General features: G+C 40.1%; 1 protein-coding gene across 1 annotated transcript in view; it reads right to left on the minus strand.

Moving 5' to 3' along the window:
• CC1H1orf87 (chromosome C1 C1orf87 homolog) overlaps window positions 1-27,758 on the minus strand; it is a 79,657-nt gene that overhangs the window by 37,113 nt on the left and 14,786 nt on the right. The window contains 7 exon segments of the mRNA XM_015072289.3: window positions 3,395-3,611; window positions 4,387-4,400; window positions 7,339-7,410; window positions 9,172-9,435; window positions 9,989-10,037; window positions 10,039-10,127; window positions 23,080-23,314. Coding sequence (XP_014927775.1) covers window positions 3,395-3,611; window positions 4,387-4,400; window positions 7,339-7,410; window positions 9,172-9,435; window positions 9,989-10,037; window positions 10,039-10,127; window positions 23,080-23,314 — 940 coding nt within the window.

Raw genomic sequence — 27,758 nt, forward strand, 5'->3', positions numbered from 1 at the left:
CGGTGAAAGGTACCACCACTCACCAAGTTGTGAAAGCCAAAATGTTGGGAGTAATTTTTGATTCTTCCTAATTCAGGGCTCATACCCAGTTAGTCACCAAGACCTACTTTACTAGCTCTATCTCTCCTGTTCTACCTTGGTTTAAAACCTCATAATTTCTTGCTTGAATTGTTGGAACAGCCTTCTAAAGGGCTCTCTTTGCCTTTAATTCTTCATATTCCATTAAGGTGCTTTTGGTCGAATTTCAAATTTGATCGTATCATTCATTCACTGTTTAATATCTTTTCATGATCCTTTTGGGCCTTCAGGATAAGGTTAAGCCTCCTAGAAAGACCCTTCATAAACTGTCTCCCACTTTCTCTTCTAACATCGCCTTGAGCAGCATCTCCCACCAATCCCAGCCACCACATACCTGCTGTGTCCTGTCCATTTGAATGACTTACAGTTCCCTGAATTAGCCATGCTGTCTCTCCTTTCAGTTCCATTTCACATTATTCTTTTACATAGAATGCCTTTCCCATCCCTTAGTTTGCTCCTCCTCCCAATTCTTTGTCAAATTCACTTGTCCTCTAAGATTTAGTTTTTGTACCATCTCTTCTGGAGGGTTTTTGAGGCAGCCTAGTTTGGTGTTCCTTCTTTGTGTTTCAAGTTACTGCCATCACTATTTGTCATACAGAGTTGTGACGTAGTGAAAATGTCACCTTTCTCCTGGGTTCCTGGAGAACTGAGGAACTGAAATCATAATAGTCTCCTCTCCTTAGTGCCTTCGCATAGTGCTCAGAACCCAGGATGTGGACCTACATTGCTTCACCAATCCTGCCAGAAGCCATCATTGCATCAAGACGTGCTAGAGGAACAGGATGAGGGAGTCCACAGAATGAGGATGGTAGATGTTTGATATGTTTTTAGACTGTTCTATGAGAAGGGCAAAATTTCATTCGAGTGGCAAGACCCATAGATTATCCTTCAAGAATACATTTATTTGAGAGGCTACAGATGATCTGTGAACCCTCTGAAGTGTTGGCTGTGAGGATGGCAACCCCCACCCCCCTCAACACAGAGTGCACAGGGACACAGAGTGCATTGATTTCATGAGAAATTTGAGGAAGACTGTGATTCTTTCCCCTACGCTCCAAGGAGATTAAGAATTACTGGTCCAAAAAGAAAAGCCGTTCCAACTCATATCCTTTCCTGGTCTACTCTGAAGTCCTGTGTCTAAAAGCATGAATGTTGGGGCACAGCTGCTGCTGTTTTTTTGTATCCAATGTCCCTTGGGCCTCAATTTGTCTCACGTTCTGGGGAAACAGAATTCTATTTTATATGCCTCCCAGACTGTAATATACTTTGAGTGAGTTCCAGATGTCTTAAGAGATGCCAGATGGCTGAAGAGAGGCAGACCAGCTTCAAGGAAAATGTGCCCCATTTCCTTGGATATGAACCACAAATTTAAGCTTTCAGGACCAGCTCTAAGAGCCAGTACTCAATGTGGCCATCACTTGACCCTGGGAAAGATTCCCCTTCCTTGGGCTGTTTTGAGTAATAATTTAACCAAACACTGAATTTTTTTGTTTAATTAGAAGAAAAGGAAACTAGTATTTACTGAGTGCCTCATGTATTAGTGTGCTAAGTACCTTCACATACTTATCTTGCTGAATCCTCCCAATAGATGCAGGAGATAGATATTTCAAACCCAGTTTTTCCAGTGGAAAAATCTAAAGACTCAAAGAGTTTAAGAAAACTTATTTTGATTCCCAAGTTATTTATGTTTTATTCTCCAAGTATTATCCGAGAACCTTCAAGCTTCATTGATGGTGTTATGTAATTTCCAATCTGACAGAGAATTGCAGCTTCTTACTGATCTTATGAACCTAGTGAAAGCTATCTATGTTGTGTGGAATCTCTGGTAGTGTTCTCTCTCTCTCTCTCTCTCTCTCTCTCTCTTTCTAGTGACACATGCTTGCATGTGTCATATTCACATATGTACACACACATTTACACCCTACCATGACCTTTGCCTTTGCATGCTTAGTTGACTGTATAAATGAAAGCATAGAGAAAGCTGCTTCTGTCCTGGGATAAGTGTCCACTGTCATTATATTGTGTCCTTGCTTCCTTAGTAAACATCACACGTTCTTTTAAATTCTTTCTCATTTCTAACCTGTTTGCCTAGATGAAAGGCATTTTCCAATCTTTTCTATAGCATTTTCTTTTTCCTTCCCCCCCCCCCCCCGCCCCTGGCTAATTTCCAATCCCTTTATTCCCCTGGAACTCTAAGTCTTGTATCACAGACTTAATGGACGCTTCCAGATATCTTCTGCCTAATAGAGTTCCGATTTTGGCCCTCAATATCCCTCTACTCTTCTGTACTTTGAACCCTGGCTCTACAGCTTGCTAGTTGTAGTCCTTGGATGATTCAGGTGGCCTCTCTGAGACTCAGTATTTTTCATTAAATGGGTATTATAACATCTATCTGGATTTTGTAGTCATCTGTAAATGTTAAATTAAAATGGTGTAACTAAAGCATTTAGTGCAGTGTTTGGCACTTAGTAAGAACTCAATAAAGCTTGGTGGTGACAAATTGTTGTTAATGGAATTGTAGTAATACTCATAATTATTATTTGCCCTGTATCTGAGGTAGCCTCATGCCTAGGGTTTGTTTGGCTGAAGACAGTACTTGAGTTAATATGGTTCTGGATCTTCTTCCATAAGACACATCTGTACTGTTCATTAATGTTCCCAAACAGCAGACTAGTCTCTATCAGCAATAAATCACACTAGCTCCTAAACTTTGGTGTTCCTAAAGCATGAGATACCACATGCTGATGTCACTGGAAACTGGTACAGGGTGTGAGAAGTGAACATTTGGCTTTGCAAAAATATTTATTTTCCATCGTGAAATGTTACTTGGGTGTTGTCATATTTTCTATTATTTTTTTAAAAAGTTTTTAACGTTTACTTATTTTTGAGAGAGAGAGACAGAGCACAGGTGGGGGAGAGACAGAGAGAGAGAGAGAGAGACACAGAATCCAAAGCAGGCTCCAGGCTCTGAGCTGTCAGCACAGAGCCTGACATGGGGCTCGAACTCACGAACTATGAGATCATGACCTGACCTGAAGTCAGACACTTAACTGACTGACCCACCCAGGCTCCCCTCATATTTTCTATTATCGTCATAAAACGTATCCCAGTGTAAGTAATTCCTGGACCAATTCTGCACATTCCATAATTCCTTGTCGTCGTCGTCGTCTTCTTTTTTTTCTCCTCTGAGGCACAGAAAACAAGTGTATAATGTGATCCACAGGCAGAACACAGATCCTAACTGTGCTTTCTTATAGACCCAATGCCCTGAGGTAGCCTTTGGAGATCAACACATCTGAACTCTAGTTTTGGTTACCTTGGGTAGGGGCAGGGAGCCAGAAAATGAGCGATCTTCTTTTTGAAAATTCCGACTGAGGTTCTCTATGTTGAGTTTCCCATTAGTTGTCCTTAGTGCCATCAAGATCTCCGACAGGCTCTTGCTCACTTCTGACTGTGGGCTGGCATCTTGACGAGCAGTAGTGTTTGGAGGGGCAGGGGAAATGCTATGAAAAGATGATCCACCCAAAGCCGTTCTATGTTTTCCTACTGGATCTCTCACCCCTGACATACACTGTGGAACCAGAGAACCCACCCAGGAGGGTCTTCTAAATCTCAGTAACCTGGTCATGGCATCTGAGCATGAAGATTTGCTACATCCATTCCAACCGATTCCATTCTCCTGACCACTAGAGTCTCTTCTCCATGAGGCACCAACCAATTCAACTAGAACATAAACCAGACTTTGTAACCTAATCTCTAACTCTTTTTTCCAGGTTGAGAGAAAAAATTGGAAGTGACCACAGTAGTTTACTTTAGCTGCCTGATCTTACTTCTCTTAGGCCCAGATAATTATTGATGGGAAATCAAATTTCCAAACCGCTCATTGCCACAAGCAAAGCAAATCAGATCCTGCCAGATCCCTGTAACCAGGGAACCTATTTAGAAGGAAATCTTGAATCGAGTGAACTTCCTCTGTTATCCTTGACTTTGCAATTTGTATCTGGAAAACCCAGAAAAGTTTTGGTAATAATGATTTTGCAAATGTTTATAATTATTAAGATGGTTTATCTCACTGACTATTGTTACTTTAAATAATAGGTGAAAAACCACAGGATGATAAAAATGTTACAGTCATTTACTTATTTGATTTAACTAGTGAGATTTTTACTCATTTAGCATTCACATGATGTTCCTTCCGGATCCGTCTGAACTGTCTTATCGGCAGTGGAGCTTTTCCTAATTTCCACCGTCTCAACGTCAAGTGCCACTTCCCTACAGGGACATTCTGTGACATCCCTCAATCTCCACTCCTGTAAATCAGCCTTCTTTCAGTGGTATGCCAGTAAAGTTTAACAACCCGCTCTCCAAGATAAGGCCCTAATCTGTTAGCATTACTAATTTTTACGGTGCAAGTGCTCCCACCATGGCTGACTTCAAGCTACCAACCCGACGTCACTGAATGAGTATCTGGGAAGTGGTGCTCCCAATTGTCTCTCAGTGGTGCTCCAGCACCCTGTGCTTGATCAGCTCTTTTATAATTCCTTGTTCTTTTCCTTAATAAATCTCCCTCGTGTTGCATTCACATCTTTATTTCTTTGGTCATTGCCTCGTGTCTGACTTCCCTATTAGACTGCTCCATCAGATGTGGATCAACTCTGTTTTGTTTCTTACTATTTCCTGGGGATCTTGTGCAGCACTTGGAATCGATTCTTTTTATATGCATGTATTTAACTTTTACTAAAGGTCATATTGCACCTTCTTTTGCTCTGTGACTCTTACTTGGGCTTTGGCCTAATAGCTAATATTTTCCAAAAGCTTAGTGCAGGAAGGGGTGGCTGTTTGTCTTTGTTTTGGTCACATAGTTTCTTCACCCTCCTTCCTTTGTTCAGAGAGTTCTCTAGCTCAGGAGTCTGCCTCTCACTCCAGTCGAGGAAAATGCTAGCTATTTGGTTTACTAGTCTCTCTTTGCTGATAGAGCACATGACCCAGGCCTTGCCAATCAGATATATCTGTCCCAGATTTGAATCACAAATTTTCCTTCCTCGTTCCTTTTCTTGCAATGCCATTTCCTGGGGGTAGGAATTCATGAGGCTTTGGCCCCTGACTCCGAACACCAATTGCTAAATGGGCAGGAGTTGTATGGAACCCATTTGTTTCAGCTGGTGGGGTTTCTTAGGAAACCTGCTGCAAGAGTGTGTTTCATCTGGTCCAACTTAGGTAAGGAGAGCCATTGCCACTGTTGTTGCCACAGGTGATGCTGGAGGCTTTTTAAACAGCACAGAGCTACCCCATTAAAGGCTCTCCCTGACAGAACGCGCAAGAGAGCCTTTTCCTGAGCAGCACATTGATTAACAAAGAGCCTGGATTCATTATGGGCCATCAGTTCTGCACTTCCACAAACATGCTGTCTGGTTTGTGTAAAGCAGCACCTTCTCTGATGAGTTCAAAATGATCTCTCTGTGCACCTCTTTTACAGAGTAGATATCCAGATGTCCCTGCAAGTGGATAATTAGGGTGCCAATTACATTAAAAAAATTACTCGTTGAGCATCTCCCACGTGCCAGGAACTACGCTCGACACCGAGTTGGCTAGGGCACACGCTATTATCACTAACCTCAAATGTCAAGTACATAGTTACAAGTACCACGGCTGTTAGGCAAGGAAAGGACTGTGGGGCCATACCACGAAGAGATACAACCTGGTCCAGGGCTCAGGAAAGCCTTCCTGTCCAGGATCCATAGTACCCATACCTGCCAATGGGTAACCATGTGTTTTAGTGCATAGCCCACCACCTCTCTGGGCTCAAATCTCATGGTCTGTATTTTGTGAAGTGTGGTTGCTGATTATTAAAAATTTCTGTGGCTACAGGCGCCTGCGTGGCTCAGTGGGTTAAGTGTCTGACTCTTGATTTCTGCTCAGGTTATGATCTCACGGTTTGTGAATTAGAGCCCTGCATTGGGCTCTTCACTGACAGTGCAGAGTCTGCTTGGGACTCTCTCTCTTTCTCTCTCTCTCATTCTCTCTCTCCCCTTCTCCCACTCCCTCTCTCTCTCACAAAAATAAACCTACTTAAAAAAAATTCTGGGGGCTTTATGGCCTTCCATAGCACAGTTGCTCCCAGATATTTGACTCATAGACCCACATGGCAGTGTCACTTTCTTTGCAACTTGAGCCCTTGAGGGAAAGAATGGGCCTTGCCAACCTCTGAATTCACTGTGCACAGCAAGATGTGCCTGGCAAGCATCTGGTATTCAACGAATGCCAAAAGGGCATGAAAATGGTGCACCGTAGAAAGGAATCAAGTCTAACATTTGGCCCAGGGACATTTTTACAGGAAACTCTAGTTCCCTAGAGTGAAGTGATAAATTCCAATATCATGGCTCTTAATCACTGTGTCTCATTATTTGTAATGGAAAGAGTATCTTCTGGTAGGATAGTTTAAAAAAAAGTAAAAACACTCTTCTATAGCATTTACTATGTATCGGATACTGTTTTTGAGAACTTTGCCTTGATTGATTGACTTACCCTTATAAATCTATGAAGTGAAGGGAAATCTCTTATGGTTCCTATTTCACACTTGGAGAATGGAAGCACAGAGAGGGTAGCTGACTGTCCTCAGGTTACATAGCCATTAAATGGCAGAAACAGGAATTGAGCCCAGGCTTTAGGTAATGGAGGCTATGTTCCTAACTACTGCACTTTGTCAACTTTCTTGGAGAACACAGAGACTCTCATGCTTTATTGTGCCTCATCTCTAATGATATTCCTCACATCCTGTTTTTACTTTGTGTCATCTCTTTCCTTTGAGATTATATGAGGGGATTATTGATTCTTGTACCTGAAACCTTTCTTTGCTAGTGCCCGTAAACCAGGAGTTCACTCATGAAGCGTGTTTCTGGAACCATACCTTAGAGACTGGAGCTCTGTGCCAGTATACAGTCATTCCTTACTTCACAATGAGGGTTTTCCTTTTCACATGGCAACCTCATAAAAAAGACACATGCTTGATCTCAAGAAACTATGCAATTGTTGCAAATAACTTTCTGTGCTGGCCTTTGTACCAGAGAGAGGAAATGATCAGCATAAGCCCAGTGTTGGTGAAGGGCATGGTGATTCTACCTTGGGTGAGCTTTTCAGGTGAATGGCCTCTGATGTCACCGCCAGCTCTAGAAATCTAGGAACACTATGCCCAAGAAAAGAAGGAAAGTACCCTTGGCCATGATCATGATAACTCTGACTCTTGTCCCCGTTGCTGCCCACAACTCTTTGGCTTTGCTGGGGGTCATCTGAAGCTGCAGCTTTTAAAAACCAGAGGAGCTTTCTGTAGCTCACCTGAAAATCCAATATGAAAAAGCACACTGTCATTTAACATACATATAAGGGAAATAAATGCGCATAAGGGAAATGCCTGTTGAGGTAGAGGGTATTTGGAATTTTTTTTACCATTAAAGTTTCTAAAACAGCCTTAAAAATATAGTATAATAATTATTAGTGCTTTTGAAAAGCAAATATTCCTACTATCCCCCCTTCCTGATTGCCTTGTGGTTGGGTAGGGCTATGGGAACAATTCTGGCCGATGAGTTGTGAGCAGAAGTGACATGTGCTCCTTCTGGTTGAGGATTAAACTGCTCACATGAGCCCCTCCATAGCTCTCTTTTTATCCCCCTCTGCCAACATGTCCAAAAATACTCCAGAGTTGCTACCTCATCCGTGTGGGTTTGGGAGCTAAGATAATGGCAAAACTGTGCCTTACCTATTAGGGAAGTGTAAGTGAGAAGTAAACTTTTGTTGTTTTGAGCCACTGAAATTTTGGGGCTGTTCGTTACTACAGCATAACCTAGCCTCTAGCTGCTCTCTCACATCTCATGTATTTATTATATATAGCATTTGCTTGTATTTAGATATATCTAGCAGATATGTTCGGATTATTTGAGGACAAGGTCTTATTAAGCTAAGTGAAAAATCTCAAGACCACCCCCCAGTCCTTTTTTTCTTTTTAAACATGGGAAAGGACTGAAAGAATGTTGTCCATTTCCATTGCTGGTCTGGATGACATCCTATGGACTCTGGTGGGCATACAACTCCAGGGCAGTTGGGGGATAACCATGGGGGAGGGAAGCTATATAAGGTTCTGACATAAAATCAGTCTCAGGCCAGAGAATTTGATTGAATTGAAGATTCACAGTGGCTGTACTAAGTTGACACTGTATTGCTAAATACTTCTCATCAATATACAACTAATTATAGTTGGTTAGTTGGTTAGAAATGGGCAGGAGAGAGAACTAACATTTGTTTGAATACCTACTAAATGCTAAGCATGCAACCAGGTAATTTGCACTTATTATATTACTAAATTCCCAGATTACCCCTATGAGGTTTGTTTTAGCCTGGTTTTCTACACATGCTCACTCATGATTTACCCATTGCTATTACTTTTTTCTATTGTAGGATATATTCCTCTAGCACCCTGGTTACACTTGGACTATGCTTTGTATCTACCCATAAATGTGAGCTTGGGAAGTGCAGTGTTCAGAGCAAGAACCCTGGACTTGTCACTGGGGAGCCTTAATCTCTGCTTTGGGTCCACCATTAATTCTCTGAGTACACTAAGCAATTTCCTTTCCCCACTCTGGATCTCAGCTTCCCAATTAGTCAAATGGTGGTGAATTGTATTTCAAATATACCTCCCACTTCTAACTCTTTAGGGAACTCTCTGCAATGATACATCCTAGTCAAATTCTCCATTCTCATCTCAGAGCCTACAGACTGACCAACATGTAAGTTGACTCAAGTGAGCCCATTTTCCTGAATCTGTAACCCAATAGTGCTAAGGGCAGATAATGAAAGTCAGGAACAGCAGTCTTTTAAAAAGAAATTAAATAGAGCTAAGAGACTTAATCCATTTTCTATTCTGGTTTCTTCTGACTAGAAATTTCCACATATGAATACAAATAAGCTTTGTATCTTAGGAGTCAATAGTAAAGGTTATTTTTAAGAAAAAAAAAGAAACTAAAATTTTAATTCTACTACTCTGGTGCGTACAAGTAAAATAAACAAAAGGAACCCATGCTTAGAATAGCAACATGGCTGTACCATTTCTGGAGAGCCCCTCTTAGAAAATCTCTGCCAAAGGATCTTGACTATTGGTAACTGTAGAGGGACTTCCTTTCTTAAGAAAAGGTGGCTTAGCTGAGACTGGAGAAGAAATCCTGAAGAGATAGGATCCAGGATCTTCAGCTCTTTCTGAAGCTTTTCTAATAAGCCAGAACTCAAAGGGCGCGAGCTGAGTTCTCTTCTGACCAGGGCAAGAAGAAAAGCGTCTTCCCTTGTTGTTCCACTTGGCCTCTGGCCAAAATCCTGACACAAGAGCAACAGCAACAATCAATTAACACAGCTCTAAAATGAGAAGTGACAGCCAATGCAAAGAAGCAGAAGCCTAGTGGGGCTGATATCAGAGCACCCACTTTCAGGCCTTGCCTAGAACAGTGCAAGCTGGTAACACCTGGAGGTAGGTATTCATTCTGGGCATATTTATTAGTTTGCAATACCTCGGGACTGTTGCCTTCCGAAGAAGAAAATCATTTTAGAGTGCATACTCTGTTAGAAGGCTACTGAAGGTATATCATCCGTCTTCTACAAAATAACTTTTTAAATTATAAGAGAATTTAGAATGCCAAGTTTTAGAGACCCATTGTCTCCAGAGGAAGAAGGTGGAAGAAAGATGAGAAGTTCAGTTGAGACAATCAAGGTTTGCCTGTAAGCTCACCAAGGAGCTTCTTGGAAGCTTCATCATATGGCCTCTAGCGTCCCTCTCAGACTGTCTCATTATCTGCTGCACATCAAAGTCTACAGGCAACAAATAATACCCTTCATCCACAATAGAAAACAAGGCAAGTCTTAGTATACGTACTTTAGGTTGGTCAGAGCTGTCCCTTGCCATCTGTTCCAAAGACCAGTCTCAGGTTTCTCCCGGGGAGGCCATGGATATAGGATAGGGACTGGTCTCCAGTTGGTACTGAGCTACAATGGACATTTGCCTGGATGGGAATCTTAAAGAAACAAAGACAAATGGTAGTAAGGATCAGAAGGAGAGAGGAAAAGAGAAAGAAGAAAGGAGAATATGAACAAGGAAATAATCTCTTAAAACACATTCCCAGTCCTAAGTGACTTCAGTCCATAGAGTGACTGAATCAATGAGTCCCCAAAGAATGCTTGTCTCAACATCAATCTCAGCATTATGCAATTCATACATTTGACAAATATATTAACAGTAAAACAGTGCCGTTTAATTTGTGCAAGAAAGAAGGTATCTGCGACAAAGGAAAAATAGGTATATCACAAGGCATTTATAGGCAAATATAGGGTTCTTATTAGAGATAAAAGTATCCTTAGGCTGTGTGTGTGTGTGTGTGTGTGTGTGTGTGTGTGTGTGTGTGTATTAAGCTCCACACCCAACGTGGGGCTTGAACTTACAACCCTGAGATTAAGAGTCCCATGCTCTATGATGGAGCCAGCCAGCCACTCCTTTAGACTGTTTTAATTAACAGATGAGGAAGAACTACAAAGGCAATTGTGAGTTTTGTCAGGAATGGAACAGAAGAGATTCAAAAGCTCAGAATATCATATCCCAAGAGCAACGTTCATAAAGTTTCCAATAGAATAAATGATGGAACAAAGGTGAGTGATGAAGTACCATTCCCTCTTGCCATGGTGTAGGTGTGTTACTCATGTTTTTTATTGTCTGTATTTTATGACGTTTTGACATCTCAGGTAACCTTGCTGGCTGGAAGAGACTGCCCTTCCCAGGGTTCACGAATTTCTCACGAAGCAAATATTTCCCCTGCCCCCAATCAACCCAGTCCAGATACTGGATAACTAGGGACCACCCCTGTGCTCAAACCCTGCTGGAATTATTCAAGCTAGCCAGTCCTAAGCTGTTTCCCCTACGCTGCGTTGCCTTTCCTGTGGAAACCTGTATAAAGACTGTAGCCTGTGCTGTCCCCTCACTTCTGCCTCCTGACAGAGCTTGGTCCTTCCTCATGTGTTCCTGTGATATGTGGCATGCCGCCTTTGTGTGGGAAATGTAAGAAACTATTCTCTGAAAGGCAGCTGTCATTATATCTGTTACCGTGTCATACCAGATAAAAATAAAATCTTGGGAATAAATTGAGACACACAAAAATAATCCTTTTTGATGTCAGGTAATTGAAAGGAGACATTATCAGAAGGATTCACTGAAAGCTGAATGTCTGTACTCAGTTGATAGTCATGTTGAATAACCAGTCAGTATGGATAGCAACCTGTAGGTGCTTTATAGTCGTGAAGCATTTTAAAGAAAAATCAAGAGGCTCTTTAGAGTGGGAAGAGTGAGCAGGAGTGGTAGAGAGTTCTAGAATAGGCATAAAAAATAATGACATTGGGGAGCCTAGGTTGCTCAGACAGTTAAGCATCAGACTCTTGTTTTCAGCTCAGGTTATGTTCTCATGGTTTGTGAGATCGAGCCCCGTATTGGGCTCTGTGCTGACAGCATCGTGCCTGCTTGGGATTCTCTCTCTCCCCCACTCTCTGCCCCTCCCTTTCTGGCATGTATGCATGAGCATTTTCTCTCTCTCTCTCTCAAAATAAATAAATAAAGGTAAAAAAAAAAAAAGGAATTGTTCAAAATTTACCCCCTAGTGAATTGTGCAGGTAAGATTTGAAACCTACATTTCCCCCACTACCCCAGGAGGAGAGAGATTCCACATTCAGTCCACAGAGCAGTTTCATCCTATAAAATGTTTGGTTAGGTATTTCAGGTGTTTCCTAGAACTTTTTCTTTTTCTTTCTTTAATTTTTTGAAAACATTTATTCATTTTTGAGAGACAGAGTGTGAGTGGGGGAGAGGCAGAGAGGAGACAGGATCCAAAGCAGGCTCCAGGCTCTGAGTTGTCAGCACAGAGCTCGACGAGGGGCTCAAATTTACAGACCACAAGATCATGACCTGAGCTGAAGTTGGATGCTTACACAACTGAGCCACCCAGGCGTCCCTAGAACATTTTCTTAGAACAGTATGTTTCTTTGGAAATTATTTGTAATATAAAACATTTCTATTTTCAGCCACATACAAATATTTTTCTGCCTCTGAGAATTGATACACTTCTATATTGCAGGATTCTTTAAAAAAATATTTTTAATGTTTATTTATTTTTTAAAGAGAGAGAATGAGCAAGTGAGCAGGGGAGGGGCAGAGAGAACAGGAGACACGGGATCTGAAGTAGGCTCCAAGATCTGAGCTGTCAGCACAGAGCCCAGGGCTGGGCTTGAACTCATGAACCATGAGATCATGACCTGAACCAAAGGCAGATACTTAACTGACTGTGCCACCCAGGTGCCCCTATACTGTAGGGTTCCGAAGGAGCATTTATCAATACTTCACCATTCCAAAGGAGTCAAGGTGTCCCTTTCCTCATTTAAACACCACAGTTTATTGAATGCCTTTATCTTCACTACAGATACAGGTGAACAAGGCAGGTATGCTTCTTGCCATCACAGATCTTTTAGCCTAGATGTCCACAGACTAAATTTTATAGGCTCTCCTACGGAAAGAGGAAATTATATTCTACTCCCAGGACTGCTGTGAGGAATGAGTATTATAATGTATTTTAAACAATTTGTAAATTCTAAACCTTGATTTGTTATTTGCTGTGTGTCTCAATAGAGTGAGAGCTCTGTGTGGGCCAGAACAGTCTGGTACCCCACTGACTCCCAGCATTTAAGAACAGTGCCAAATTTGAAGAACAAATAGAGAAACACAGTGTGAGAAAGGTGACGATGGTCTGTTCAGGCCCTGTGGCGTGTGCCTGGCTTCAGACTTCTCCCTTTGCTGACACCAATCACCCCGGGCTGTTGTTTTTCCAAACATTGTATCCACAAAGTGTCAAAGAAGATAACATGGAAGATGTTGATCAAGAATTACCATGTTTCTGACTTCAAGGATTGCCAGAGTATCTGTAAAATCTCCAGTTCTACAGGTTTCTCTCATTTGTTTTACTTTGAATCAGAAAATAGTGCTTGTGGCTAACACACAGTGGATTTGGGGCATAACACCAGTATTGTGACATTTACCTAGAAGAATTGTTACAAATGAAGCACAGAAGTTTAACACAGATTTAGGGGCGCCTGGGTGGGTCCGTCAGTTGAACGTCTCTGACTCTTGAGTTTGGCTCAGGTCATGATCTAATGACCATGAGACTGAATCCCATTTTGGGATTCTTTCTCCCTCTCGCTCTGCTCCTACCCTACTCATTCTCTCCCTCTCTCTCTCTCTGTCTCTCACTCTCTCTCAAAATAAATAAACTTAAAAACATTAACACAGATTTAGTAATTCTTCTTGGGGTCTGGGGAGTGTAAATAAGACTTTTAAAAAATATTGGTTATTAAAAAAACTATTTTAAAGTGGTTATATTGTGATGGGGAGCCTGGGTGGCTCAGTCGGTTGAACGTCTTTGACTTCAGCTCAGGTCATGACCTCTCGCTGTTCCAGAGTTTAAAACCAGCATAGGGCCCTGTGCTGACAGCTCAGAGCCTGGAGCCTGTTTCAGATTCTGTGTCTTCCTCTCTCTCTCCACCTCTCCCCTGCTTGTGCTCTCTCTCTCTGTCTCTAAAATAAATAAACATTAAAAAATTAAAAATAAATAAAGTGGTTATATTGTGGAATCCATGAACAGCCTCCTCCAAGACAAGTGAACACAACGAATTGTCTTCATATTGCGCAATGCATAGCTGGGGCTTGAGAGGAAATCTGCAGAGACAGCATCTAATGCAGATTTGAAAAGTTCTGATTCTTCAACATTTGAGACCAAGGTGTTGATGTGCTCCAGAAAGCTGTTAAATGGCTCAAAAAGAGATGCTAGTGATAATAAATACAATCATGAGAAAGATGGATATAAAAAGCTTGACAGGATTTCTTAAGAAATGCAGAACTGAAAAAAAAAGTATTTCCAAATTAATAAATTTAACATGTGATTTTTATACCTGAAGTCAATACAATAAGTATTAGCATTAATCATTTGAGTATTTTATTTATATTTACAAATATAAACATATATATTCATAAATATAAACATTTATATTTTCTTTACATGTTAACTTGTAATTATAGAACACTTCAAACACAGGCACATGTGGTAAGGATAGTATAATAGAACTCCATATACTCGTCACCAGGCTGTAATTATCAACGGAAATGCTTGTTTTATTCATACCCACATCACCTGCCACCAGAAATGAAATAAATAAACCACAGATGGGCTATTATTTCATCCACATTTTTTTTTTTTTTTAGCATATATCTATAAAGCAGTGGTTTTCAAAGCGTGGTCCCTGGGCCAGAAACCTCAGCATCACCTAGAAACATGTTAGGAATGTGAATTCTTGAGACCCACCCTAGACCCACTGAATGAGAATTTCAGGGCTTGGGGTCCAGAAATATGTGTTTTAGTAAGCCCTCCAGTACTTCTAACACATGCCAAAGTTTGGGAACTTCTGCCTTAAGAGTAACAAATTTTTGAAAATATAACTACAATCCCATTATAATACTTTTAAAAGCAGTAATTTCTTAACCTCTTCAAATATCCAGTCAGTTGTTGAAAATCCCCCAATTATCTGATACATCGTATTTTTCAGTTTAATTCAAAACAAGAACCAGATAAGATCCATATATTGTAATTGGTTTAAATCTTTTACATCTTTTTAAATTTCTAGTTCTTCCTATTCCCTTCACTGCCCCACCCCCGCCTTTTTTTTCCTGCCGTTTTTTTTTTTTTCCCCTTGTAATTGATGTGCTGAAGAAGCTGTGTTGTGTGCCCTATAAAGTTTTCCACAGTCTGGATTTGGTTGCTTGTATTTCTGTGCAAGGTTTAACCAACCGTCCCATCTCTATCTTGTAAAATAGTTAGAACCAGGGTCTTGATCTTATTCAAGTTCAGTTGTTTCAGCAAGATCCTTCCACAGGTGATACATTGTCCCATGCAAACAAATGCTGTCAGATTGTCTTTCTTTTTATAGGTACTGATAAGCTCATTGCTTTACTCCATTTCTTTTCCATTAGGGTTTCATAAATGGTAATATTCTTATCCTATTATTAGCTCTCATTTATTAATACGAATGCTTCTTTACAGAGAAACTGTCTTCATTAACTATTATCTAAAATACAGTTTGTGTACCTGGGTGGCTCAGACCTCTGCAAACTGACAGTGTGGACAGTGTGGAGCCTGCTAGGGGTTCGCTCGCTCCCTCTCTCTCTGCCCCATACCCTGCTTGCTCTCTCTGTCTCTCTCAAAATAAACTTAAAAAAATACAGTTTGTATAGAAAAGGCAAACAATAAATGCTTCTATTATTCACCAATTTAAAAAATAGTCTGTTCCCTAGCGTTCTTCCCAGGTGACCAATGAGTTTTTCTTTTTTTAATCACTATAAGGTTATAGATTTAAGCATATACAATGCATTTAAATCCATTAAAATTACTTTTATTGATAGCCAAAATATCCCACTTTTGACTACTGGGAGCCTTTAATATTTTCTTCTTCTTCCTCTTCCTCTTCCTCCTCCTCCGCCGCCGCCGCCTCCCCTTCTTCTTCTTCTTCTTCTTCTTCTTCTTCTTCTTCTTCTTCTTCTTTTAGTGAGAGCCATTTTAATTTAGATTCCAAACCTTTTTTTTAACAAGTCTCGGAAAATGTTTGGTATCTCCATTGCTTCTGGTGTAAGTAGACATTCCAGGCTCAAAGCTGGGATCATTGTCAGATCCAGTGTGAAGATTTTGCCCATTTTTTCTTCCAAGAGTTTTATAGTTTTGGATCTTATACTTAAGCCATGGATCCATTTTGAGTTAATTTTTATATATGGTGTTAGGTGAAGGTCCAGCTACATACTTTTGCATGTGGACATTCCAGTTTTCCTAGTGCCATTTCTTGAAAAGACCATCTTTTCCGCATTGGATCATCTTGGAACCCTTGTTAAAAAAGTCATTTGACCATATATGTGAGGGTTTATTTTGGACACCCTATGCTAATCCATTATTCTAATGTCTGTCTTTATGCCATTACAATAGTGTTTTGATTACCACACGCTTGTATACCTTCTTTCTCAGGATTGCTTTGGACGTCAGGGTCCCTGGAGATTCAATATGAATTTTAGGTTGGATTTTTCTATTTCTTCAAAAAAATGTCAGTGGGATTTTGGTAGCGATTCACAATGTTAACTTTTTTTCTATACAAGAACAGCATACCTTTTCATTGTTCAAATCTACTCTTGTGTCTTTTAGGAGAGTTTTTTATTTTTTCTCATAAAGGTTTGGACATTTCTTGTTAAGTTTGACTAGGCATTTGGTTTATTTACTTATTTACTTAATATAGGTATGCTTTTATTTGTAATTATAAATGCTGCCTTCCATTTTGTGTCCTAACTAGCTTTTGTTTATAATATATGAAGGCCACTGATTTGTGTATGTGGATGATATAATTCTGTTTTGTCACATTCTCTTAGTGTTTTAGTAGTTTCTTCATTAGGTGTTTTCAAATTTTATGTGTGTAATTGTATCATTTGACAATAGTTCTTCCTCTTTCCAATTATTCTGTCTGTAATAGCTTTCTTTTTAAAAATTACATTGGCCAATACCTCCAATTTTATATTAAAAACCAATGGAAATAATAGATATGCTTGATTTCTTTCAGACTCTAATGTGAAAGCCTCTGGTGTTTGTCTAGTAAACAAATGTTGGATGTTGGCTTTGGGTAATATATAGAGAGAGGCATTTTGGAAACAAAAGTGAATAAGAAAATTTTTATTCTCAGGGAATTTACAGACTCATGGAAGGAGACAAGGAAGCCTATGTTTTTATTTATATAAAAAAAGTATTCATTTACTTATAAGGTTTATTTGCAAGAAATTTTACCATAAATGATGTGTTTATGAGAGGCATTATAGTGTAGTACATGCATTTTTCTCAATATTGCCCTTGAGGGGGCAAAAATTCATTCTTTGGGGGCAAAAAATTCTAAAATATTATAATGGTTTCTAGCACTCAAAAGCTCAACTCTACTCAACAAAATAGTATTTCTTGGCATTTAATCCCATTCTCTTTAGGGAGAGTTTTATTTTTCTCCTGAGGAGTGGGGTCCAATAATGAAAGAGAGATTTAGACAGGTATAGGGGATCCAGACTACTTGGTTTCACATCCTAGATCCACCAATACTCAACTGGTTGTATGAGCTTTGGCAAATTACTTTATGTCACTCACTGTGTCTCAGTTTTCTCACCTATAAAATAGAGATGTGAGCACCTACTTCATACCATTGTTTTTTTTATTTTTTTGATTATTTTTCTTTTGTGTAACTGACACACAAGTTTACATTAGAGGAAACAACCCATTTTAATAGTATAGCAACATCTGCCAGAGGGGTATGCACAGACTGATTTACAAGTACCTTACAAAAGGCATTTACCACAATCTTGGTGATCAGACAGCGATGCTTCTTAGTAGAGTTGATATCTCAGTAAGTTGAGACCCTAGTGTAACTAGAGGTTACATGAAGAGAATTTCATATAAAAGGAATAGCATGGACAAGGCATAGAAGACAAAATGGAACACAACTCTATCTGGGAAATAGAGATTGTTTAGGGAAAGGTGGGCATGTGAGAGAAGTAGAGAGAACAGAAGTGAGTTGGAGTGGCCATCAAGGACTTTGCATTTTATACTAGGGCAAAGGGGATTAAACAGTGGTTTTAAGTCTTTTAAGTAGTGGCCACACTTGAGTGCTTCTGAAGTTCTTCCTAAAAGAGGCAAAATATATACCCTTGCCCCAGTTGTGTTGTGCTTTGCCATGTGGTTTACCTTGGCCAGTGGGGCAGATTTTCGTGGATAATGATGTGGAAATATTGGGGTTCAGAGGCAACAGCCAAGAAAGAATGCTTCAGACATCTTTGGTGCAAAAAGGTGGTTTTATTAAAGCACAGGGATGAGGCCCATGGGCAGAAGAGCTGCACTGGGGTTGTAATGGGTGACTGATTATATACTTTCAAGTTGGGAGGGGGTTAGGGATAGCATAAGTCTCCAAGGAATTTTGGAAGCAAGGTTTCTAGGACCTTGAAAGAGCCAGCTATTGTTAGGATAAGGTCATTTGTTACTGTCTAATAAAACCTTAATCATAATTATGTGGAATAAAGGCAAAAAGGAAATGTAGATAATATCAAATTTCCTTAGAACCTGCAGCCCATTGACAAATACTTGAGGCTGGCAGAGTAAAACATCCCTCCAGGAATTCCCTACTGTTTTAATATTGATACTTTCCTTGAGGGAAAAATAGCCTTAGCTTGACAATAAGTAGGCCTCCAGTATCCCATGTGTCTTCTTTAGCATATTAAAATGCTTTTGTAGGGGCACCTGCGTGGCTCTGTCAGTTAAGCTTCCGACTTTGGCTCATGATCTCACAGTCTGTGAGTTCGAGCCCCGTGTTGGGCTCTGTGCTGACAGCTCAGAGCCTGGAGCCTGCTTCGGCTCTGCCCCTACCTCACTTGTGCTCTGTCTCTCTCTGTCTCTCAAAAATAAATAAATGTAAAAAAAAAATTTTTTTTAATGCTTTTGGAAACTTCCCTCTGTCTTTACCTCCCCCAGCTCCCAAGTAAACAATCAACTATTCCTCACACTCCCAGGGCAGCTCTTTCTGCCCATGTGTCCTATCCCTGTGCTTTAAGAAAACCACCTTTTTTGCACCAAAGACATCCTAGGAATTTTTTTCTTGGGTTGGCTCCAGAGCCCCAACATTTGCACATCAATAAGATCCTTCAGATGTATATCAGTGAGCTTTATGCTTAGAGGATGATTGCAAACATATATTTGGGGGTAGAGATAAAGGGAGTTTCCAAAGGAATTTTTTTTTTATGTTAAAGGAAACCTACAGGATCCTGGAGGTCAGGATAATGTTAAGCTAAGATCACTTTTTGCCCTCAGCAAAGAGTCAACATTGAGGCAGTTGAGTTCCCAGAGGAATGTCACTCTGCCTGTCTCACAGACTTGTCAATGGGCTAAGTTGCAAGGAAATTTAATTTTTTCTTCTGCCTTTGTTTCCCACATCAGATATGACACAAGCAAAGACTTAATACATACTTGTGGTAGAGTCTGTTGTCTTGAAACATTTCCATTCCTATAAGAAGAACGTGCCTTGAGGAGCCTACTGGGTTCAGAACAGTAAGAAAAACCCAGAGCAGACCTGAACTAAATCTATCATTTGCAGCCAAGCCTAGAAAAGTCTAAATAAAGAAAGCAAAAGCTGTCTTAGCTCACATCTGCAGATGTGAGCATGTATGATTCTTGTTATAAACCACTGAGTATTGGGGTGATTTGTCACACAGCAGTATTATTACAGTAGCTGACCAATACAGAGAGAGAAGCATAGAAAAGGACAGCCAGTTTGGAGATAATTAAAATCAACTTGCTGAGGTACAATGGTTGTCTGACTAGGATGATGGCAGAGGAAGCAGAAATAAGAAGGCATTTTTGAGAGACATAAAGGGTTAGGATTTAAAGGGCTCAGTGATACTAGATTCAGGGAGAGAGAGAAGGAAAGCATGCCCAGGTTTCTTGCTGATACAACCGGCAAAGATGGGAGTCTACTCTGTGAGACACAGACCACAGAAAAAGAGCAGGATCAAAGGTTCTGTGTTGAACATGATGAATCTACCAATGCACGGCCAAGTGGAAATGTCCTTGACCTCTGTCTCTTCATCTACAAAATGAGGATAGCATCATGTGCCTCCACCTACCTCTCAGGGTACTGTGGAGAGCAAATAAGATAAAACACACAAAAGCACTTTGAAAAGAACACATTACCGATCAACTATGATAATTATTAAAATTAAAGCACTCACACTTTTCATTTTCATGCTGCCAGATGCAAAAAAACACGCTCTAATTTTATTTTTGAAACCGTGCTACTGAGTTTGTAGCTAGTCACACATTCTTTTTTATTTTCTGAGAGAAGGCAGAGCTGATGCTTCTGAGAAATAATACAAACAGTATTTGTATTTTCAAAGACACATAAGGAACAGAATTTGGAGAAAAAGGATTCTAAGGCTACTGTTAAGAAGAGCCAGGCTCTTGACTTGTAAAGCCTCAAACTAATCACTAAAGCTCTCTGGGCCCCTCGTTCTTCATTTCGGAAGTGGAGATTTGTACTTGCTGATTTCTAAGATATCTTACTGTTCGCAGATACATGAAACGATGAGCTCTCATAGCATTTTCAGCTTTACTTACCTCCTACTAACTAATGATACTCTTCAAACTTGATCTGTAATGTAGAAAAGAGTTTCACACTTGCCTGTCCTCACCCACGTTAGCTCAGTCTTTATCAGCAACTTTTCTTTTGGAGCAAATTCAGGCAGTCCAGATTGCCTGTTACATCCCAGGCAGGAAAGCTTATTTTCATCTATGTGTGAGAGAGAAGGATCTAGAAGGAGTTCTGATTGGTTTACTTCTTTCACTGCAGCAGAATTCCATTTACCACTTAGTCAAGGTGGTAATGAGGGTCTCTTTACCAGGCAACTGTGGCTGCCATCTGGCAGGCCAGCATCATAGACTCGGCAGACAGAACCAATTAGTCAGAACCCACACCTCCCAGGAGGCCTTGCTGTATTTGGTGGCTGGGTGTTAGCCCTGCTGAGTCTCCCACAAGAAACCTCATTGAGTTCTGGGAGGGGAGGAGCAAATCATCCCCCTCTAGCACTACAGAGCTAGCAAAGAATCCACATCTTGGAGGGCCAAGAACAGCTTATTCAGTGAACATTCTGGCCATGATAATGGCTACTGCGGAATTTGTTCCATGAATGGGCTGCTTGATGTGGTAGAGGGAGTGTCAAGAAACCCATTTCCATTTATAAGAGAAAAACTAGAAATGACTTAAATGCCCATCAGTAAGGGATTAGTTAAATGAGCCATGTTATATCCATACAAAGGAATGAATACAGTTGGTGGTGATTAGGAACCTAGGACTTGGGCTTCAATTGTGGCTCTGTCCCTTCTCAGCCTCAGGACCTGGGCAAGGCACTTGACTTCCTTGTTTTTCAGTTCCTTCCTGTACGGGCTGAAGAGAATAAGAGTTCCTACCTCATTGGGTGCTTGGGAGTACTAAGTTAGTTAATACATGTACAGAACTTAGAATGGTGCCCGGCACATAATAAATGATATTTAAGTGCTTGTTCTGAGTATGATTCTCATAGAACCATTCAAGATGATGCTTAGGAAGAATTTTTTGAAGCCAGGGTGAAAATTCTTAATATGAAATGAATTGAGCAGGATCACAAGGAGTAAATACATAATGATTCTCATTCTATATCTATGCACAGAAAAAAAAAGAAAGAAATATGTTATTATTTTTCTTTGGTTGAGTTTTCTTATATTCTCCATCTGCCAAAATTGTACATGAGTATGCAGTACTTTATAATTAGAAAGATGATTTGAAAAAAAGAGAGAGAAGAAACCCTGGATAAACATCTTCTCTCTACACTTATGAGCCTCTTCAACTTTTCTGAGCCTCAGTTTCGTTTTCCTTCCCTTTTTGAAGTAGGCTTCATGCCCAGCATGGAGCCCAACACAAGGCTTGAACTCATGACCCTGAGATCATGGCGGGAACTTAGATCAAGAGTCAGATGCTTAACTGACTGAACCACTCAGGTGCCCCTCTGAGCCTTAGTTTTATCATCTATACCATAGTGATAGAGAAAACACTGGTACCTACCTCAAGGGGTTAATTCCAAATAGCAAATGATATAATTTATCTGAAAGCAACCAGTCAATAATAAAGTGTTTTATGACATGATATTATTATCAAGGTTATCCTTGGGGAGTAACAATAAATACATTAATGCCAGAGTCAAAATTATGTAAAAACTCAGAGGTTGTTAGAAGTTCACAATAGGTCACTTCACCTCTGCAGATGCACTATATCCTGCTGCAACCAGGCCCTGAATTCAAGGACTACTTATAAGACAGCCGAAAGAACACATTAACTGGGGATTAGGAGGCACCATTTCCAGCGTAGGTTGTGCCACTGACATTCTGGGCAAGTCACTGTTCTTTTGGGACCTGTGTTCAACTACACCTTGCAGAGTATGGTCTGAGGTCCACTGGTGGGCCGTTAACCACTCTAAATTATAAGCTTCGCAGAGTTCTTACGAGGAAAAGATCACAAATCTATAGGCTTTTATTTTCTCAGATGACTAAAGACTAGCTAGGATCTAAGTGATTTAGTAAGGGCTATTAAAATTATAAACTAAAAATAGTTATGTTAGAGTTTACTGCAGACTCGAATTCAGTATTCTACTGAAATATTTGGCTGTCACTTAATGCTTGGCGTCACTGCAAAACTCCTACTCTATGTATCCGTCTAAATGCAATTTCAGCAATTTTTGGAAGTGGTACTTTGTTATCAATGAGTCATTAGTTTTGTCTTGATTTGGATCCAGTTTCCAATTGCTGCTATTCTTGCTTTTTAATTACAAATTACTAATCATATGGATTCATCATTATCAAGTTAGTGTGTTGTGAATTGTTTGGTTGATTCTTAACAGAGTGCAGAAATATATATTTCTATCAAGATGGTTTTGGCTGATAATTTTTCGATATACAGTTCTGGTCGCATTGGATTTTGAAAATAAATGACCTCTTCTTGTAATGTTAGACAGACCTTTCCCCCTGAGCACATCCCAGGGTTGCATGTACATTTACATGTATCACTATATGATTATCACTGATTTAGCTGCAGGTAGAGTAGGTTGGCCAATTCACTTGGTGGTCAACCAGAATGCAATATACAAAATGATCTCAAATTTATTTTCTGATTTAAAAAATGAATTCCAAGTCCCTTTATGCAAAATATATTAATTACCATTAGTACAAGGGTGTGTGGTATGAACCTAATTTGAATTTTCCTAGTCAATTACCAAAAGAAGCTTGGGTTTTTGTCACTCACTTTGCCATCCAGAAATCTGCTTGTGAGTGCTCCTGTGAGGAATTTCTGGTTGTTCTCTGGGCTCTGGTTGTTCTCTTGGTGCTTGTTTTCTTCCTCATCATCTGGGTCATGGTTGATTTGATGATCAGTAGGATTAGTAGGAGCTGGGGAGTCTCTGCTCATCTGTCTTGCACTACCAATCATGGATTTCTGGAGTACTGTTTGAGTTTCTGCCTTCAAGTTCTCATTTTCCTTGCTGTGAAGAAACAGTTTTGCAATTTGTTACTCACAGGGCAGACTCTGAATACACTAGGCTGGCATAAGAAATAGAGGGTGTTACTCTGGGGGTGTGAACAGTGGTAACTCAGCACGGTGGAATGAAGGAGGAGACGTTGGTTACTGTGTATGGATCATTTAGCTAGAGAGACTATGCTATCCTGTGGCTTCTTTTCTTCTCAAGAGTCCTCCATTTAAATTTAATATTAAATAGGGAAAAGAAAAGGAAAAACCAACTGTAGGAATGATTCAAAGAAATGCAAATAATAAACAAACTAAAAAAAAAAAGAGTCTACCTTGTTTACCAACTGAAGACTCACAAATCAAAGCAATTATAAGACATCATTTTAAATTGAGAAAACTTCAAAAATAAGAAAGTCAAATGCCAAAGTCCATATAAATAGATATAATTAATATATTGGGTGACCTGACAAAATGAATGAAGGCTCAGTCAGGAAGTCGCAATGCTTTAACCTACTAAATCAATATTTAAAATTGTGTATTATGGAAAAGAATGCAGAAGCAGACAAATTTTAAATTCTAAGTATTTAGTAATAGGTGAATATGTTGAATATTTCATTCTATGTTCATACGATAGAATTTATAAAGCCATAAAAATAGTTAGGAATAGTCTTAATGACACAAGAAAATGTCCAGTTATACAAATAAGTGAAAACTATAATTATCTCAACTATGTAAAATGCATGTACATAATATATGTGTTTATGTGTGAGAGTACATAGTACATCTAAAAAGAAATATGCCAGAAATAAACAGTGTCTGTGGGTAGCAGAATTCAGAATATTCCTAAAAATTTATTTTATGATATTACAATATTATTTTATAATCAGGAAAAGTCAATTTCTATATAGCTATAGAAGGCACACTAAATTCCAACTGTTAGTATTGATACAATGCAAAGGATCCATTTTAAATCATGACATCATCGGAGCATAAAACAATCACTCCGTTACTTGTTGATTTGATAAAGCCAAACAAAGCACAGGCAATGATTTGAATGTATGTATGCTTTTTATAGAAATCCTCTTGGTTGAGGTAGCATGAGAAGGAAAGAAGGCCTGATAAAGAACTCAGAGGAACACCTACATTTACAAAGAGCAGAAGATCCCTACAAGGAGATTTAGAAAAAATTCTCAGTAAGGCAGGAGGGAAACCAGGGAGTGTGGGGCTTGGAAACAAAGTGAAAAGGATGTTTCCAGAAAGAGGGCATAGTCAACAGTGTCAGGGGCTCCTGAGAAAGGTGAGTTCTGAAAAGTGTCCATTGTTTTAAGCCATAAGGACACCGGCAGGAATCTTGACAAAGGAGCTTCTGTGAGGTAATGGGCGATGGATGCTGGGCTGAAGTAGGCTGGGGAAAGAAGGGGGCAAGAAACCAAATCCCAGAGGCATAAAGACCTCTGCAAAGAAGTTTGGCTGCAAGAGGGGAGAGAGATGGATTGGTAACTGGAATGCAATGAGGGTTTCAGATTGGGCTTTGTTGTTATCATGTTGAAGGATAGTGGACACATTAACACAATTAAATGTCAATGGTGCCAACTGAGCCAGAGGGAAAGAGAGGATGTCATTGAAGAAATATGATGAACCCCAACAAAGTGAGGTGGGGTGTCATTGAGAGAACAGAGGTAGAAATGAAACCTCAGGGTAGGATAGTAGGGAGATAGGTGAGGATATAGACAAATTTATTTATACATTGGGTGACAGCTTGACTTTTCTCTTTGATATATAAGGTATGCTTCCCTGTTGACTCTCAAGGGGGAAGTGCTAGGGAAGGAAGTCTGAACTAAGGGCAGATGGCTTGAGGCAGCTGCTATGAAAAGTGGAAAAGAGCTGGTCAGAACAAGAAGAAAGGTTGGCTTGGTACAACCAAGTAGCCATGAAGGTTGGAGACCACAATTTTGTGGCTTCGGGCTGAGAGGGGGCATACCCTTCTCTAGGATTGCCTAGGAGTCCTTGTGGAGATGGGAGAAGGAGAGATGGGCGCGTTCAGGGCTGGGATTTTCCAGACGGGTGCAGTCGAATGACAACAGAGCAAGGCAGGAAAGTGAGGACAAAGGTGTGTATTTAACAAATAATTCTTGCAGTGAAAGAAGACATAGAGCATATGATCCCTGACCTCAAGAAATTTAATTTCATTTGGCTGTCCAAAAATAACACAAAGAGTAAAGTTAACCACAGGTAAAAACCTGCTTCCAGAAATTAGATCGATAGCTTCTAGGTAGTGGTTACCTTTTTAGGGAGGTGTAGAGCCCAGAAGGGAATACCAAAGTCTTCTGTGGTATCTGTACTATTCAATTTTTTTTGGTTTTGGTTTTGTCTTTTACCTTGGCACTTGTTACAAGGGTTTAACCCATTTGCGAAAATTTGGTGAGACTATATATATGACATGTGCATTTTTATGTGTGTATATATAATAGATAGATACATTATATTTCCATAACCTGTTCAAAGAAATTAGTATAAAATTTACATAAATATGAAACATACTTAATTAGCATATAAATCAATGTCAAGTGAATATTACAGAGAATCAGTGCTATTTGAAGTTCGTAAGAGAGACGAATAACTAGGATTTGCAATGGTTGCAAAAATAATATTACTGAGCGGGGCGCCTGGGTGGCTCAGTTGGTTAGGCGGCCGACTTCGGCTCAGGTCATGATCTCGCAGTCTGTGAGTTCGAGCCCCGCGTCAGGCTCTGTGCTGACAGCTCGGAGCCTGGAGCCTGTTTCAGATTCTGTGTCTCCCTCTCTCTGACCCTCTCCCGTTCATGCTCTGACTCTCTGTGTCTCAAAAATAAATAAACGTTAAAAAAAAGATTAAAAAAAATAGTATTACTGAGCATTTAACTACATGACAGTCCCATTAGAGCCATTCACATACACTAGGTAGTTAATGTTGAGATTAACCCTATAGGTAGGTGCTTATATTATTTTCGTTGTTAGGATGAAGGAATTCAGGCTCAGAGAGTTGATGTCATTTGTCTCATTGTACACAGCTTTTCAATAGTGGAACCAGAATTTAAACCTAAATCTGCCTGATGACCCCTGAGTGCCTACTGCCCATAGAGTCAGGAGAGAATCCATGAAAGTTTACATTTTGTGAGGAACAGAGAGTAGAGGAGGAGGAAGTGCAGATTTGAAGGCAAGAATGGGTTTGGGGCAGAGAGTTAACTCCACTGGATAAAGGCAAGGGAGATAAATCATCTTTTCGTTAATCACCTTCAAAATCCTTTTGTGGGCAGTTTCGGGACAGAATTGCCTGAGAAATGTGAAATGTATCTGCCTGTCTGTTAAAACAGTCACAGTAGATGTAAAACCAAAAATAACCTGTTAAATCTGTTCAAAGTAAAAGCTGTTTAAAAAAAAAAAAAAACAACATACATAGCACTTTAAAATTATCACGAAAATGACTCCCCAGCTGAGAAACGGCATGTGCCTGTTGTTAGCACAAACAATTCGTCAACACACATTGGTTGTTAGGCTGTTCACAAACGCACAGTTCTTTCTTCGAGGCTTGTGTGCTATCTACCTGCAGAACTGAAAATAGAAATTTGCCATTTGAAGAGGAGGAAAAAAATGCCATCGACACGATCTTGGAAACAAGGCACGACTGGCTTCTTCATGTGTACTTCTGACCTCGGCTGCAGCTCTCAGGGACGCCGTGAAGAGTTTAGTGCCATCCTGCAACTAGAGCAATTAGGATTACTGCATTGCTGGATGATAAATAAATGAGGCAAACGCTGTTCAGTTGTTCCCTCTGTCACACTGGGCTCTTCCTGCAAATCAGCCCTTTAGGGCACTGTCTACTAGAGCTCAGAGTCTCAGGGTTAGAAAGAAACATTGCAGGGGCTTCTGGGAGCATCGACTGCCCAAAGCAGTGTAGAGACTTCCCATTGACCCACCTCCGGTATAACTCCAACTCACCAGATCTCACATTTGATTTGGATTACACCCCTGCCGAGAACATCAAATCTCAAATGGAGGACCCAGGGGGGCTCAGGGAAAAGGTCACCAGATGCCATCTTAAAGGTCTGCCAGCCTTGGCAGAGACTCGGTGCCACCAGCTTCCAACTGTGCGCCATCTAACAGGCCTCCAACCCTCTGGAGAAGACAGTCCTGAGTGTGCCAAGGCAGTGAATGGGGATCCAATTTCAGTAAATGAAAGCATGTTCTTATTTGGAAGTAATAGTAGATAAGCAACACAACCAGACTTTCCTTTTTTAAAAAGACAACAACAAAATAAAAATATGAAATGGGACTGGGGAGGGGAGTGTAGCTGAAAATCTCACCAAACTCCACGGGGAAGCTGAATTGTGAAGCCTGTGCTAATGTGGCAAATGTTATTGTGATGAAGTGTGAGGGGTTTTTTATTTTTTCTTCTTCGTCTTTTTTTTTTTTTTTAATGCC

This window comes from Acinonyx jubatus, chromosome C1 (assembly GCF_027475565.1).
Source record: "Acinonyx jubatus isolate Ajub_Pintada_27869175 chromosome C1, VMU_Ajub_asm_v1.0, whole genome shotgun sequence".
Lineage (NCBI taxonomy): Eukaryota > Metazoa > Chordata > Mammalia > Carnivora > Felidae > Acinonyx > Acinonyx jubatus.